Source organism: Chiroxiphia lanceolata, chromosome 22, assembly GCF_009829145.1.
Source record: "Chiroxiphia lanceolata isolate bChiLan1 chromosome 22, bChiLan1.pri, whole genome shotgun sequence".
Taxonomy (NCBI): Eukaryota; Metazoa; Chordata; class Aves; order Passeriformes; family Pipridae; genus Chiroxiphia; species Chiroxiphia lanceolata.
In genome coordinates, this window is record NC_045658.1 from 4368495 (window position 1) to 4383752 (window position 15258).

The 15258-nt window shown below is 46.3% G+C and overlaps 1 protein-coding gene and 1 long non-coding RNA gene across 3 annotated transcripts; both read right to left on the bottom strand.

Annotated features, from left to right (window-relative positions):
- Nucleotides 1-230: 230 nt before the first annotated feature.
- LOC116797510 lies at nt 231-4016 on the bottom strand. 2 transcript variants are annotated; one of them, XR_004360667.1, is made up of 3 exons: nt 3831-4016; nt 2063-2187; nt 231-1073 (listed from the first exon to the last, which is right to left on the bottom strand). It is a non-coding gene; the product is annotated as an uncharacterized LOC116797510 (long non-coding RNA). The 2 variants fall into 2 exon arrangements; XR_004360668.1 differs by lacking the exon at nt 231-1073 and adding an exon at nt 1819-1899.
- A 2315-nt stretch (nt 4017-6331) lies between these two features.
- Nucleotides 6332-13014, bottom strand: SPSB1 (splA/ryanodine receptor domain and SOCS box containing 1). The gene is made up of 2 exons (XM_032708926.1): nt 12008-13014; nt 6332-8464 (listed from the first exon to the last, which is right to left on the bottom strand). The coding sequence occupies exons 1-2, from the start codon at nt 12699-12701 to the stop codon at nt 8337-8339; spliced, it is 822 nt and encodes a 273-aa protein (XP_032564817.1). The 5' UTR covers nt 12702-13014; the 3' UTR covers nt 6332-8336.
- Between the last annotated feature and the right edge of the window lie 2244 nt (nt 13015-15258).

Consider the following 15258-nt stretch of genomic DNA (forward strand, 5'->3'; position numbering starts at 1 on the left):
CAGTGATCAGCTTCCTTTATTTCCTGGATGTTCTCTGCAATCTTTGAAGCATCTGCCATGTTACCAAGAAGGCCACTTTCTGTGGAGAACAGCTGAGTTTTGGCTACTGGTGCAAGCCTCAATTTACTGGACTGTGGTCCTGACCCAAGATGGCCAAACTTGTCATAGTATGAAGCCTCTGCTGATGAGATCAGAGTCTGAAAAGACAAATTCCAAAGCGCAAAGAGAAAAGGATGTTTTCCTTTCCGCTGGACAAAACACAACTTTTCTGGCAGGCACAGGCAGGACAGTCTGTCCACTTTGGCAATACCCTGCACGCCTGGACGTACACAAGTGTGTTTTTACATGCAACCCCGCTTGATTACACAATCTCTTTCCAAGAGAATTTGGCAAGAAAGGCATCTGAGAGAATTTCGGAACTGAGCGCAGTCTGCAGCAAGCTGCTTCTCTCACACTATTTCCAGCACCATTTGGAGCCGCTGACCACTGGGAAAACAACCAAAGAAAATCACCCTAAGTGTTGCTCAGGGACCCAGCCTGTCATTTTGGAGAGGCAGCCAGATTGCAGGTTCAGCCTCAGTTGCCAACTTGTACCTACAGAGCTTTATCAAACAGCCAAAGAGCTCAGTCCACGACCAGGACGCTCAACCAGCCCCCAGGCTGAATCTCTTCCCCCTCTTTGTCTTCCCAATTATGATTCTGAACCTTTGCCAAATGCATCTGGTAAAAGATTCACGTGTCGAAGGCTTTTCCTGACCAACAGTCTTTTTGCATCCTGGCTTCTTCCAAAGCTGGGTCTGCTCTTTCAGTGTTCATACCTTCCTGAAAACACTATTTAACACCCATCTGGGGAGAGAATATTTAATGCTGGTGCTCAATTCTTCTAAACTCCAGGTTAAACTTACCGGGAAATGCATCATAGCTTGTCTTGGGATTCTTATGCTTGTTTAGGTCACAAACATTCCACCTGTTTGACCATAATATTATTTTATTTGCATTTGCTGTTTGTAGAGAAAGACACACGCCTTGTGCTTACTGAAAAGTTCTTGTGAGTAGTGCCAGTGCCAGGCAACCTGAAAGGGGAAAACAGGTTTATTCTATTGAAGGCCACGGTTCATCTTGATTATGAAGTTCAAAACATAGTTAGCAAACACAAACAAGAGAAAACACAGCTCTAAAGCACGTGTGCCACAAGTCTCTGCTGAAAATGTTAGGTATCCTCCAGGATCCATGTGCCTGTGGATCTGCACGTCCACCTCAAGGGTGTCTGAACTCCAGGATGCAGCTTCTCAGGGTGGGTTCCTGTCCAGAAATGTCTCTCACCCCTTTAGGATTATTTGCATTTTTCTGGCTATTTTTTAAAATGCAAATAAAAATGTCAGAGTGCGTATGAAGAATCACCTTCTTTCCTTCCTAATAAAAAGGGTCTTATCACACAGCACTGTACTTTGGAATAGGTAGCTGGCATTTGTGAGAACATTAATTGAAAACATTTGTATTTATCCAAGTAGGATGCATCATAAGGACTCTGAGTGCTCCTTCTTCTAGGCTTTCCTTTACAAATCAATTGTAAACTTAAATTTCTGGCATTCTGTAAATGTAATTTTCATTGCTGTAGCTTCCTATTGTGCAGCACAGTTTCAGTCAGTTTTCATTTAACAGCATTTCACAGAGAGCACATGGGAAACATCCACCCAGCTCACTGTTTTAAGGGTTTACTGTGTCAGTGGTGTTATCAAACACCACAGCCAATAACTTCTGAAATCCTTAAATCCATGCATTGTCCATACCAGGTCAGAATGAAAAATGTCCAAGTGTCAGTGATCAAATTTCCTCACTTGTCTGCTTGATTCACTGTCTTCCCCTGGGTTTCCATATAGCTCATTAAACAAAACAAACCTTTAGAGAAAGAAAACGTTTGACATGATTAACTAGCTTTGCTGGTAATGTGTGCAACCCACCCAGGTGTCTAGACAGTTTGAAAAATACAGATCATATTTAGGAGTAACAGCTGTTACTTCTCAAGTCTCTCTGTTGGACCTCAGATTAAGTGGGAACAGACCTTATCAATATTAGGTGGTCCTCTTCCAAAGAAAACATCCAGCCTGTTGCAGGAAATTAGGTTACTGGTTCAGTGGATGGCATTTTACCTGCAGCCTACGAGAAAGTTCTGCACTCCCAAAGGTCCTGTTTTGGGAAAAGTGAGAGAACAAAGAGTTCAGACCCATTTCCATTGTGGGAAACCCTCAGTATGTTTTAATAAAAGGAAAAAAAATATCAACACTTGTGTCCTATGAGACTCCAGCTTAGGCAGGTGTTTCTTGCCTGCCCATGTACCCTTTATAATAATCAGCTGGAGAGCCTGTTTGCTTAGGCAGGTTTTAGACAGTAAAATTTTGTTAGGCGCTCCTAAATAATAGTTAATGGCTTAACAAGAGGTTGTGAGAGGGAACAATGACAGACTCTGGTAAGAACAGGCATTTATGAGGCTCCTCAGGACAAACAAGGTGCTATGGAGAAGGGTATCCAGAAGTAGCACCTATTTCTTGGCCTACATCCCACCCAACACCATTGCAGACCCTGGGCCATAAGCTGTTGACTGCAGAGCAGTCAGAGGCAAATGCAATGTGTGCCCAAAAAGCGTGGGCACGAGCCCTCTGATTGCTCAAAGGCAGAAGTCTGAGCAAAGTGAAAAATTGCAGGTTAAACCCCTTTTAACGAGGACTGTGCCCTAAGATGTATAGATGTGGGTTTGCAGGACTACAAGTGATGCAGAAGCACAGAAAGCCAAGGATGTGTGCTTCTAAACATGATGGCACTGGGGACTGCTCCCAGCTGAGAAATTTTACACAAAATATTTGTATTTTAAACAAATAATGTTTATTTTACACAAACAACGTGAAACCGCCGGGAAAACACACAAGAATTCTCAAGGTATCTCTGTTGAGCAGGTACATCTTCTGATTGAGTTAAATTGGTCACAGTTCTGGAAAAGCACAAAGGTCTTTGCTCCACTTCATTGTATTTCAGAATTTATCACCCATCTTGTAGGGAGGAAAAAGATTTATAACTCAGCTCTGAGTTACAGCCAGTCAACGAGGCTGCCCAGGCCCTGAACTGTGGGTGTTCAGGGTAAGGCTGTTCAGCAAGGCCTAAATTCAGGCCCTGAGTGCTTTTATAAGGGACTGTAAATCACCTCAGCTTTTATACACTGTGGCAACATGTGAGCAGAGGAATGTGGCTGGTCTGTGCTAGTCCCAGCAAAGGTCCCAGACGAGGCCAGCAGATTGCACAGCAGACATTGAGCCTTGCAGTAAAACACTCAGACTTGTATCTGCCCTGTGTGAACGTGACCAGGGCAAAGGGGTGGGAAACCAGCACGGAGGTGCCACAGGAGCAAGATTCCCAAGGGCAGCTCGAGCACCCGATGGGAAGAGCATTGCTCAGCAGTAAGCAAACTGTAACACACAGGGCAGACAAAACATCTGGCAGCTGCTTCAAATAGTTTTCTGTCTGAAGGGCAGACAAGCCTGCAATAGTTTCGAATCAAAACATGTGCAAAGGCAGGATCAGTGCTCCAGTGTGTTTTGTGCAAGCACTGAATGAGTTTTGTTCCCCCTCAGCACTGTTTTGTAAGCCAAGAAAGGCTGTGCTTTGGGTTAGGTTTTTAATTTTAATAAACTTATACTAAATAAATCACTATGTATTTCCTTCTCCAGTCAAACACAACTTAGTCTTTGGCATAAGATCAACAGCATTAGCTCTGCATAGGAAGCACGTGGAGAGAAGAGGGGCAGTGTGCTAGGAAATGTTTTTCATAATTGTCTTACCTTATGCAGGAGAGAAGGTGTGACTGCCAAGATAAGTTCTTAAAAGCGTGACGCACATCCTTTTGAGTTCACACATCTCAGGCACAGGGAAAGGGAAAACTGCCTTGGTTCTGGCAGAGGACTTGACAGGTACAGACTGGCAGCTGGGCTCCAACAGGGAACTTGGCTGAGCTCAGAAATAATTTCTCAGTTCTGCAGATAAAGGAGAGAATTGGCAACCATCCTCCCCCCCTCCAAGTTTTTCTGTCCTGACATTGTCATAGCTTTGGTGAAGATCCACAGTAGGAATATTGGCTGGCACAGATGTGGGCAGGAGTGTAACCTGCATCCAGTACAGGCTTCTCTTTGGGAAAGGAGTGACAACAACACTGCTGAAGCAGCACGACCTGCTTCCTTACCGACTCCTCTACTGAACACTTCCCCTCTTGCACACTTTTTCAGACTCAAATCACTGTCACCAATGCCTCGACTTCCAGGAAGAAACAAAAGCTACTCCCCTGCTTGTCTAGAATGCCAGGGTTCTCTGCAGAATCGTCACAGCACTGCTATAGCACAGGCAAGGCAAGAGCAGGCAAAGTGTCAAGGCCAGAAGCCTCCTATAAAATGTAGGAATGGTTCCATGTGCGTAAACATGATGACTCAGCAGCAGCAGGAGGATGAGATGCTGGCCAGTGGAACAGGGCTGGTTTTCAAGGCAGTCCTGATACAAGCAGGGCTTGCAGTTTTTACTGCTACTCAAAAAGGCAGAGATCTTCCTGCCACAGTGCCAGTGCTTGGATACAGGCACTAATAGCAGGGGAGCAGAGAGCCACTGATTTATTGGGACTTGCTAATCTGTGATATCATTTGTTGATTCCATCAGGTCCAATCCCCATCCCATGACTTCCTCCACTGTTGCCATAGCACTGTACATAAACACTGCAGACTCCCAGCCCTGAGCAGGTCATTTGTTTCAAATATTCCATGCAGCTGGAACACAAGCCTGTTTGGGTGTCTGGAGCTGAGCATGAACTAATTTCTCAGTTTTCTGCACCCGCCCCACCTTCTGCACCCTCCCAGGCTGTTGCTGTCCCAGAACCCCTCCTGCCACATTCCCAGTGACACACAGGCAGCCTTCCACTGCAACGTAAAGGGAAAGCCAGCCTTGGTCAGAAACAGGCAGAAAATAAGTGTTTCACTGAAGTCCTCCACTACCTGCAGCACCCAGAAGTGGTGATTATTGAATACACTGGATATTTAGGCTTTGGATCTACAGTTACCTTAGTCATGTGGTTGTCCCACATGCAAGACATCCAAAATTTAAAAAAAATCTTGCCCTGACTGGAGACAAGAGGAGAGAAACTACCTGCCTTTTTTTAAGTTCTCTCCCTGCAGCACCATTATTGGGCAGTTCATAAGCTTCAGTTGAACCTCACCGGTTGCAGTGTGTGTGTGTGTGAACTGATTAAATGGTTTGGTTTCCACACAGAAGTTGGTAGCTGCAGGGAAGACAGAAAAGTGTGTGAACAGGAGGGGGACTTTTCATCATCACTGAGAAAACTACCATGTCATCACACTTTCAGTCACTTTGGGGCAGCTTAACCTCCCTGCTGACACAATTTGAGAGCATCTCTGTATTGCACAGGCTGGAGGTGGAAGAGACCGAAGGCACAACCTTCAGCAAGCAAACAGGTTGTATTCCACAAACAAAATAATCCATCTCTCCTCACGGCCCAGGAGTGAAGTCTCTTATGCAAACAGATCCCAAAAATACATGAAAACAGAGCAACTTATAGCAGTGGGTAGGGAGTGACTGAAAACCAATACTAAGTAACACGAGCTAAATCAAGTTCATGACCTGAGGAAGTTTCCCAGAACACACTGAAATCAATCAGCCATTTTTCAAGCACACAGGAATGACTCCCAACACTCAGCTTAACCTTCCACAGCACCTTCTGTAATTAACTGTGCTGTTCTTCTGGCCAGGGATCCCTCTAGCCCTCACCATTTTATTTTGTTGTCTTCTATCCACCACCTCCCTAAAAAAAAATGTCAGGTATCAACATAAAATAAAAGTCAGGGATTTACTTATAAACTTCTTTTCTGAAAGAAGAAAAGTCATTTGCTGTAATGTAGGAGGGAAACTCTTGAATCTATTTTATATTGAATAGAAAAAGGAGTATGGTGTAATAAATCAGCTGTAAACTAAGTTAAAGCAGGAAACCAAGGCTGCTGTCTCATCACAGACTTTAATAAACTCCATTTTTTAGGCAATAGTGGCAACTGCCCAAAAATCTCAGGCTACCACACCTTACCATCCTCTACCAATGCACCTTGCCCTCCATCTGTACACACCTTTCAGATGCCAGCTTTAAATTGTTATTCTTCTAAGCAGAGATAAGGCCACAACAGCCCTTGCTTTGCCTGCCTGGGCAGGATTCCTGGGAATAAGCTCACTGTTCATGTAGAAACCAAGCATAAAGAAATCTGATCATTTCATGCAAAGAAAAACCATCACCAAGTAATATTTAATAAAGTTTATTAGGTTACTGAGTATTATCTACAGTCATAAAATAGTCAGAATTTAAAACTGTACAAAGTAATGTCCTGGTGAAGTGAGAAGAGAGGGAAACGTGGGAGCACAAAGAGCATTAGAAGTAGGGAGAACACAGCTACTTCCCTGGAGTTCTGGAAGACACTGGTTCAAGTTGAAGGCAACCAAGTAGGGCTCCACACACACTGAATTTTCTTGTGTCCCACCCTGCAACAGAAACTAGTACAAACCCCTACACTGAAAAAACAAAATCATATAATATTAGAATAAAAAAGGGGCACATCACACCCCACCCAGTCTTGGCACCAATTCTGTGCTTTAAAAAATATACTATGCAAGTAGTTTATTTTAAAAAAGGTACCCTACAGCAGCTGTTTAAAACATGTTCTTATACATACACCACAAATATATATATTAACATTTTCAACAACTAAACTCATTTGTACCTACACAGAACTGAAGGAATAACTCAAGAGCAAAAAAAACCAACCACACAAACATTTTTTCAAGACAAAGAAATGTGCAAAATAACCCCAGAAAGGCAGCATAGTAACCTGTGGAGAGGTCAAGAGAGCAGCTCCTGCTAGTAAAGGAGTGTCATCCTCTTTACTCGGCTACTGAGGTGAGAATCTATTTGGGATGTGCTGATTTTGCCTGAATTGCTTGTCCTGTTTATTGCAGTTCTCTCCTGCCCCCCAGCTCTGGAGAGGTTTAGTTTCTTCTTGCTGTGCCTGAAGATCACCCCGCTGGCCTCTGCCAAGGTCTCACAAGTGACATTCTGCAGCAATCACCTCCTGGATTTGTCATCTGCTGACAGTACTTCTGCAGCCCATACTGGTACCACCTTCTCTGGGACAACTTCCCACCCCCAAGCAAGAAACAGGGAGAACTATTCCTGCTGCATAGTTAAATGGAGATTATGCTAATGGTCTATGACAGAAGGAAGCATGGTTTGGATGAATATAAGCAGCTTGTCCAAGAAGAAAATTCCCTGGCAGAGCCATCAGAGAAACACATCAATATGTTCCTCTAAAGCCCTACCACGGAACAGATTAGAAAACAGACCCAAGGTGACAGGGCCTGTAGCTGTGTAACAACTCTCAGCTCATAAAGCTGGTCTCCATCTTCTGCCCCCTGTTGCAGAAGCTTGTCCCTTCCCTGTCCCCACATCAGCAAGTATCCCCGATCCTGCAGTTTCACGTTGGGAAGAAGGCAGGTGAAGACACCTGACTGCTCAGTCAACTGAGTCAAACCCTCTAAGAAGAGGCAGAGAAGAGAACAGAGCAGGAGAAAGCAACGGTGACAAACAAGAACATGGGATTCGTGACCTGTGAAACAGCACCAGAACATGGTGAGAAGTTCCAGCAGAGATACAGACATCAGCAACACAACCTCCTCCTCCAAATAACAAGTGTCCTGGTGGAAGGGTTTTAGTTTTGGTGTTTCAGGGCTTGGGGTTGTACTTTTTTTAGTTTGTTTTTTTTGTTTGTTTCTTTTTAAAAACTCAGCAATTAATTCCTCTTGGTATTCCAGACTCTTTCCAACTCTGCTGGACATCTCATGCCTTTCCATTCTTAGGACCCAGTCTTAACCTTTCCTAATGCCTTCCCTTTCCCCAGATTATGTTCTTCCCTTTAGCTGGTACAGACAAATCATTCACTCCTAGGCCCTTGTGCCCAAAGGACAAAGCACAGCTTTTCTCAGGAGAAGCAGGGAAGCACAGAGCTTCTGTGAGTGTCCCTTCTTGTAAGTGTGCTGGGGAAGTGACTTCCAGAGAACAAAACACTCAGTTGTGAAACAAGGATTACTTGGGAGCTTGCCAACAAGGGCACATGGAGGCTTAAGCAGTGGCAGGAATACTTTGGCCAAGGAGTCCCAACAGTAGCGATGACACGAGGGTGGAGAGCCCGTTGCTCAGTGGGTCAGCTCTGAGTGTTGCCTTGGTTCCAGCTCTCTGTCCTCAGACACGAAGGTCATTGGTAGAGCAGGTAACTCTTGAGGGAGGCTGGCAGGGGCAGTGTGGGGATCTCAGTCAGTCTCTCCTTGCCCAGAGCCAGCCTCACAGCTCGCCGACACAAGTCCATCAAAGGCAGTGGTTCAGCTGGCGAAAGAGAAGCCGAGACATTAACACCTCAGCACACAAGACACACGTTCATTTTGCTAGTTCTAAAAATCCCCCAGAAGAGACTGAGCAAGAAGGGTGAACGCCTGGCATGTCTGCAGGACCTAAACCCTTCAACATCTTCAACTCAAATACAACAGCAGAGCACGATGTTTGTGTACGTTATTTAAGCCATACACGTGTGAACAAAAAAATACCAGAATCCTCAAATGGAAGTTACCCCTCTGCAATACCATTCAAGACAGAACACATCTTCCAGCTTGTGCCTTTTACTGCAGTATCCAAAAACTTTTGTAAGAGTCACTGAAGGAAAAGACTGCAGCAGTCTGAGAGCATCACGTGGTCTGGGCACCCAGAAAGTGCCACGATTTGTCTCATATAGAGGATAACAGCTGTCAACCCCCTGCATTTATATTACATAGTTCCCGTGAAAAACAAAGCCATCTGTCAAAGCTTCATGTCACCACTTGTATTGTGACATTTTCCACTGGAGGATTCCCTCCTCTGTCACAAACCTGGGAAGGATAAAAGCCTTTGGCTATCTTTTTTTGCATCCTGTACTTAAAACACCACACAAGATAATACTAGTTTTTCAGGAATGGCATATGGGGCCCTTTGCTGTTGAGGACTCATTCACAACTTAGAGGGGACTAAGGTCAAAGCCAGAGTTAACAAACACATCACAGCTGCACAGAGGGGAAGATACACATTAGTTACTCACAGCTCCTGCTGCTGAGTCTGTCAAAGCTCACCTTTACACAACAGGCTGCTCAAGCCTAAGGGGTTTCTCCTCCCCCCAAGAGACAATACAAAAGACATCCCAAAGCAGAGAACTGCATGTCCTTCTTAACAGCCTGGGGGCTCTGCCTGCACCCTTAGAAAGCTTCCTTTACAGATCTCTTGGGCTGAACACAGACATGGAATGAGTTTGGCTGAGAAGCTGCAGTTTTCAGGAGCTTTGACAGATACCAACAGCTCCAGCTTCTACTACTACCTGCAAAATTAATCTCACTGTTCATACAGCTTTTGAAACAGATGAGAGACAGAGAAAGCTTACTTTCTCTGAGCACGATCATGTTACTGCATTTTTTTTTTACCAGAATTCATTCCATCAATAAGCTGGTTACAAGTACCTTCCTTCCAGGTTCAAAGGTAACACTGAAAATCTCAAACAGAAAGGTGTTGTCAGTAGCCTCTGATCAGGTCACTCCTGATTTTACTTTGGAAAAAATTAACAGCCACACTGCTCCAAGCAGAAAACACTTCCAATGAGAAGGGGGAAAAGTAACTTTTACCCAACTTTTGGCAAAAAAGTCTGTGAGAAGGAGAGTTTGTTAGCTGTGGAGAGACTTGGTAACAAAGTCAGGAAACACAGGCTTGAATTGGTCTGTCTCCTCCTCATGTTCACAGTCAGAGCTGAACCAATGCTCTGTTTCCCCTCTTTTCCTTCCCTGCTGTGGATCACAAGCTATTACCTCCTTCCAGGGGAAGCTGCAGTGAAATGTGGGGTTTTTTTCCAAGCAGTTCTGTGTTAGTTATTCCTGAGGAATCATGCCTCTGTATGCATACCTCTCCTGCACTGGCAGCTGGGTGGGGAGCACACAGATGTATCAGGGCAGTGCTGTTGCTTCCCAAGCCCCACATTCACCACACGTGTTCTGTGTCACAGGGAAGGTCTGGCTGCAAGCCCTGCTCCTGTCTGCTCATGACCCAGTTCAGGATCCATGCTGCCTCTTCCACAGGGACAGGTCCCTGCAGCCAGACTGCACCTCTCTGCTCTGGCTGTGACACTGCCAGGGAGGCCTATTCCTGGCAGCACTCCTTTGGCACTTCCCAATGTAGCTTATTCTTAAACCACTGGGGTACAAACACACTGCATTCAAAGCCTGTCCCAATTCTGCCCGCTCTGTGTGGAGATAGCTGGGACAGAGGCATTGTCTAGCCAGCATCCCAAGGGACAAGGGGCCTGACCTTCAAAGCCTATAGACATTAACATAACAAATACATTGCAGTTTAACGGTCTTAAAAGGAGAGGATCTTCCACAGAGACTAAGAACTTTATCCTCGTCTAGTTTGCCGCTGATAACCCAGTCTGACAGGAGACCAAAAGAGAAAGCACACACATATCCGACCTCCTTCCATTCACAGGCACTACAATCACTGGACAGTGTTGCTATTGAATGCTCAGAAGTGGTTAGAGCCAGACACCTTCTTTCTATCTGTGCCAAAATAGCATCCCGTCATTCCTGGCCCTGTGCCCACAATTCACTCCTATGCCGAGAGCACATTACAACCAAATCCAATCCTGGAGGTGGCCATTTCCTTGCTAAGTGCAGCTCTGCTCCAGCAATTCCACAGACTTGCTGGCTTTGAGGGGAGCTGCAGGTTTTGCCTTTGATCCTTCAGCAAAACCTGGTTCCTGGAGCTGCTGCCATTCTGTAAACTGTTGGGGCAGAAGGGTCTGGGCTTCTTTCTTCGGGTAAGAAAATGCTCTGCCAAGAGCTCTCTACTTGGTCTTGCTGAGATGAAATGTACTTCTCAAAGCACTTGTGGATTTTGCTGCTATGCCTTTGCAGGGCTTTCCTGGTTATTCTGACAGCTCAGTTTTTTTGGTGCCTGGTGGCAGCTCTGTTGTACCTCATGCCAGGAGTGCCAGGGTTTGTCACCGCTGGCCCAGCATTAGGACACCTCTTAAGCACAAATAAAGAAGCCCAGTATGCTACAGCCTTTGGGCAGACACTGTTCTGGAATGTAGGGGAAAAACTATTCTTCATACCAATTCTGCCAAATTTATTTCACTAACAACATAAATCCAGATTTTAATCCACTTCCTTCACCTCTCTCCTCCACCCTACCCAGAGGACTGAGTCACAGTCTGGCCCCATGGGAACTTCTGACTATGAGAGATAACAGACTTTAGCACATTTGGACAGCCAAATTTATTACTAAGCTTAGCTAGAGATTGATGTGCCTATTAGTAAAAGGCCTGGCATGCAAGCTGGGCTGATTACAATATCCAGCCCCTTGCTACAAATGAGCACACCCTGCTCTGAAAGCAGCAGAGAAGTGAGCTACTTTTTTGAAAGATGAGACATTCCCATTTTCTTAGCTAGGGACAGATTTTCCCATTCTTGCCTGCAAGGGATTTTAAAAGTCCCTCCATTACCCATTTAAGGAAGGGAACTGTCTCAGACCATTTTCTGTAAAGAGACACCAGGATTACATTGCAAATAATGCAACTGTCAGAAGAACATTTGCTGATGCTTTGGTAGAAACATAGAAAGGTTTGCCATCTCTAGTCAGACAACTGGCATCACTTTCCCCCACCACACTCTCCCACCCAAACCCTGCAGTGCCAGGGTACCTGTGCACAGCCCAACTTTTTGTGTGAGCCATTAAGGATTCAGAGCTATATTCAGCAACGCTCCTGCTGACAGGAGCTGAAGGATGAAGGCCCTTCCCAGGCTGCCCCAGTAAGCAGCAGATCTGTGCAGCCAGAACAAACACAGGAGTTATACTCACGGTCGAGTCCGTTCAAGTAGCACATCCGTATCTCACAGTGTCCCCACACCGCGCTCACCACCGGGTACAGCTTCTTCCCTTTGAGTCCTCGGAACGCAACCCCCATGTACTGCCCGTCCACAATGAAGCTCAGTGTCCCATCATCCATGTCCAGGACCACCAGGAAGGAGTCGGGCACAATGAAAGTCTCATCTGGTTCCAGGAAGGCAGGGTAGGTTTTGCTGGGCTGGTTCTTGCCGTCGTGGTAGAGTCTGTTGCGGCCGAGGTCCCAGCCCCACGACTCGTGGTTGTTCCCCACCAGGGTCGTGTACCCCACCGAGTGCAGGGGGGCATCTGCCGTGGCCACCCCGACCACGGCGTGGGTGCCCCGCTGCCGCATGGCCCAGGTGATCTGCCACACGTGCAGCCCCCGGGTGTACCCCACCTTGCCCCTGATGGCGTCTGTGCTCTGGGCCACCGGATGCCGGTGAAATATGAGTTTGTCGTCCTCCTTCACGAACACGTTCAGCGAGCGGTCGTCGTTGTTCCACGAGTGCAACAACTGCACTTCGTAGGACACGGGAGGCATGTCCAGCAGCAAGTCCAGCCGTGTGGGTTTGCTGTAGTCGAGTCCTTGGAGCTCCTGTTTCAACGGCCTGTACACAGGGTCCCTCATATCCACAGTCTTTATCCCACCTGTGACCTTCTGACCCATGGTGTGTCCCGGTTTCGCCTCCTTACAGGCTCACGGGTTCACCTGGCAGCTTCTGCTGTCATTCAGCCCTGCAGGAAAGGTTGCTAGGAGACTTTGTTGAGATGTGCACCACTCAGTATTGCCTAATGGATGGAAAGAAAAACAAGAGACAAGTTAAACATTAGCACACGCAGCCTTGTATGCCACATTTACAGAGCACACCATTCATCTGTTTATCCCAACAACTTGTCCTGCCTTTCCACCAGCAAGGAAGGATAGCCTGGCAGAGCACACGGCAGCCATTGATACAGGTTTGAGGAGATAACTCTCTTCAACCCCACTGAAGCTTTGCTGAGTACCTTGGAGGCCTGACTGCAAATCCAACACAGCAGACAAAACCTGCAGGGTCCGTCCCTGGGGGACACTCATTCCAGCAGCTACTGGCACTCCTGGTCCCACCGAGTTACTGTAGCCAAGGAGCAGATAAACCTGCTGGATGGTTTGTCTCAAATGAGCAGCTTCGGTTGGGGCAGCTTCTCTTCTCCAAAGAGGAAAAAAATCCCCCGCTTCAGTCGCAGAGTCCAGGGGGAGGAGCAAGATTCTTCTCACAGTTTAGCAGTTTTCCTTCCAGATTTCAGAGAAACCTCTAAAACGTTTAAGCCAGCTTGGCTAGAGATACTAGCTCACTTTGTGTACCTCTCCTCCAGCACTGCATCCACTGAACTGTCTCTGCTCTCACTCAGCAACACAAACAACCCTCTGTAAGACAGCTGCCAAACTGGGGGCAGCTATTAGGAGAATTAGAAGTGGGAGGGGAGCAAACGAGCTTTCTAAGAAAAAAAAGTGTTATTTTAACATTTCCTGAAGTGAGGCAATCATGCAGCACTCCTGCCAGCTACAGTCACAACACTTACTCACAACCAAGAACCTCATCTGGCATAGAAAACAGAGCATGAATCAGATCTGGTTTAAAAATAAGATTACTGGACACCAGCAGCAAGGCTTCAGCTAGAAGGTGACAGGGAAGGCTCATGTATGCTGAAGGCTCATGTATGTTCAATTCAACAGCTTCCCTACAGGTTTTTACCACTAGTCCAAGGTATGCCATTGGAACAGTGAGCTAAATCTCATAATTCTTAAGTAAGAAGAAACAAGGCTTTTCCTTCCCTTCCCTCCTTTTTGTCAAGGATGGGAGAGGAAAAGGCCTGAGGTTCTTTAAAAGTCACACTCCAATGCACAGGCTGAAGCACAGCTATTTCAAACTGCTCAGGAACCTCAGATGTTTGGCACTGACAGAGAGAAGATGCCATTTAAACAGGGTCCAATCATGTTATCAGCTGCTAAGATAACCAAGACATCCTGCAACTTAAATAAATACCATCCCCAAAATCAAAACAAATCCTGAACTGTGCGAGCCAGCTGGTCAGCAGCTGAAGATAAGCAAGAAACAGCAAAATCAGCAGAGGGATGGCAGTCCCTGGATGCCACACAATTTAGTTGTGCCCCACAGCTCATGCTTGGGCCCATGTGTTTCCATGACTCACAGGCACTTCCAGCCCCAGAGGGCACAGGCTGCCTTGCTCTCTGGAAGCCTAAGGAACAGCAAAAGCTCAAAGGAAGGGATGCCAAGAACAAGCCAAACCAGACATTAGCTGAGCTTCCCTGGGAAAGGCACATTAATGCTGACCCAAAGCAATCGTTCCAGTGTAAGTCACTTGCTCAGGCTGGGATAAAACCCATCAGGCTGCTGAATGTGTGGTGTTCCACACAGAACATGTGGTGTTCTACAGAAAGCACCAGGTGAACCACCTGGCATTCCCCAGGCCTGTGGCATAAGGGCAAAGGCTGTCAACAAGGGACTGGCTAAAGTACACATGGAAGTCCATAGGCAAATTCAGCTGCTGGAATTTTGATTAGGATAAAGGAACAAAACATTGGCAGAAGGAGGAGAGGCAGAGACTTCCTGTGCAGTACATGTGAGAACACAGCATAGGAAGCAAGAACCAAAACAAAGCAGACTGCCAGACTGCAGGAGCACTGGTGCAGACCTCTTTGAAGCACAAAATACTCAAGAGAAGAGAATACAATTGTGCTCTTCATTAGCAAGACAATGCCTCGCTCATAATGACTTTTTGCCTTTTGCCAACATAAGCTTCATCATATTTCTCTCAAGGCTGTTGCACCAGAAAGGGAATCACCCCAGTGAAAGACAACAGGGACTTGTGAAGCACAGGGGACAGGACACCCTTCACTGCCTGCTTGGCTCTGCAGAGGAAGCAGCTTTTCTGCACACAAGCACCACTCATCACTTCCATTAGTTACGACTCTTTCCCAGGCAGACTGTTAACACCAGATGAAAGACAATGGCCAGAATAAAGGGAAAGGAGGAAGAAAGGAAAAGGTTTGGAACAAAGAGGCTGATTAGAGTGAGAGCAGGTCAGACACTGAGCACCATATGCCAAGATTTAAGCACAACATGGCTCCTTATTAGGGCAAGGCAATAACTCTGGCTCACAGCTGGCTCTGCTGCTGTTCCTGGCACTGGCCTGGTCTAGAACTGCAGAGTGGCACCTTGCCC

Coding starts and splice junctions, on each gene's coding strand:
- SPSB1 (XM_032708926.1), bottom strand. CDS start 12,701: ATGGGTCAGAAGGTCACAGGTGGGATAAAGACTGTGGATATGAGGGAC. Junction 8,465..12,007: donor CTACTTGAACGGACTCGACC/GTGAGTATAACT, acceptor CTCTTTCGCCAG/CTGAACCACTGCCTTTGATG.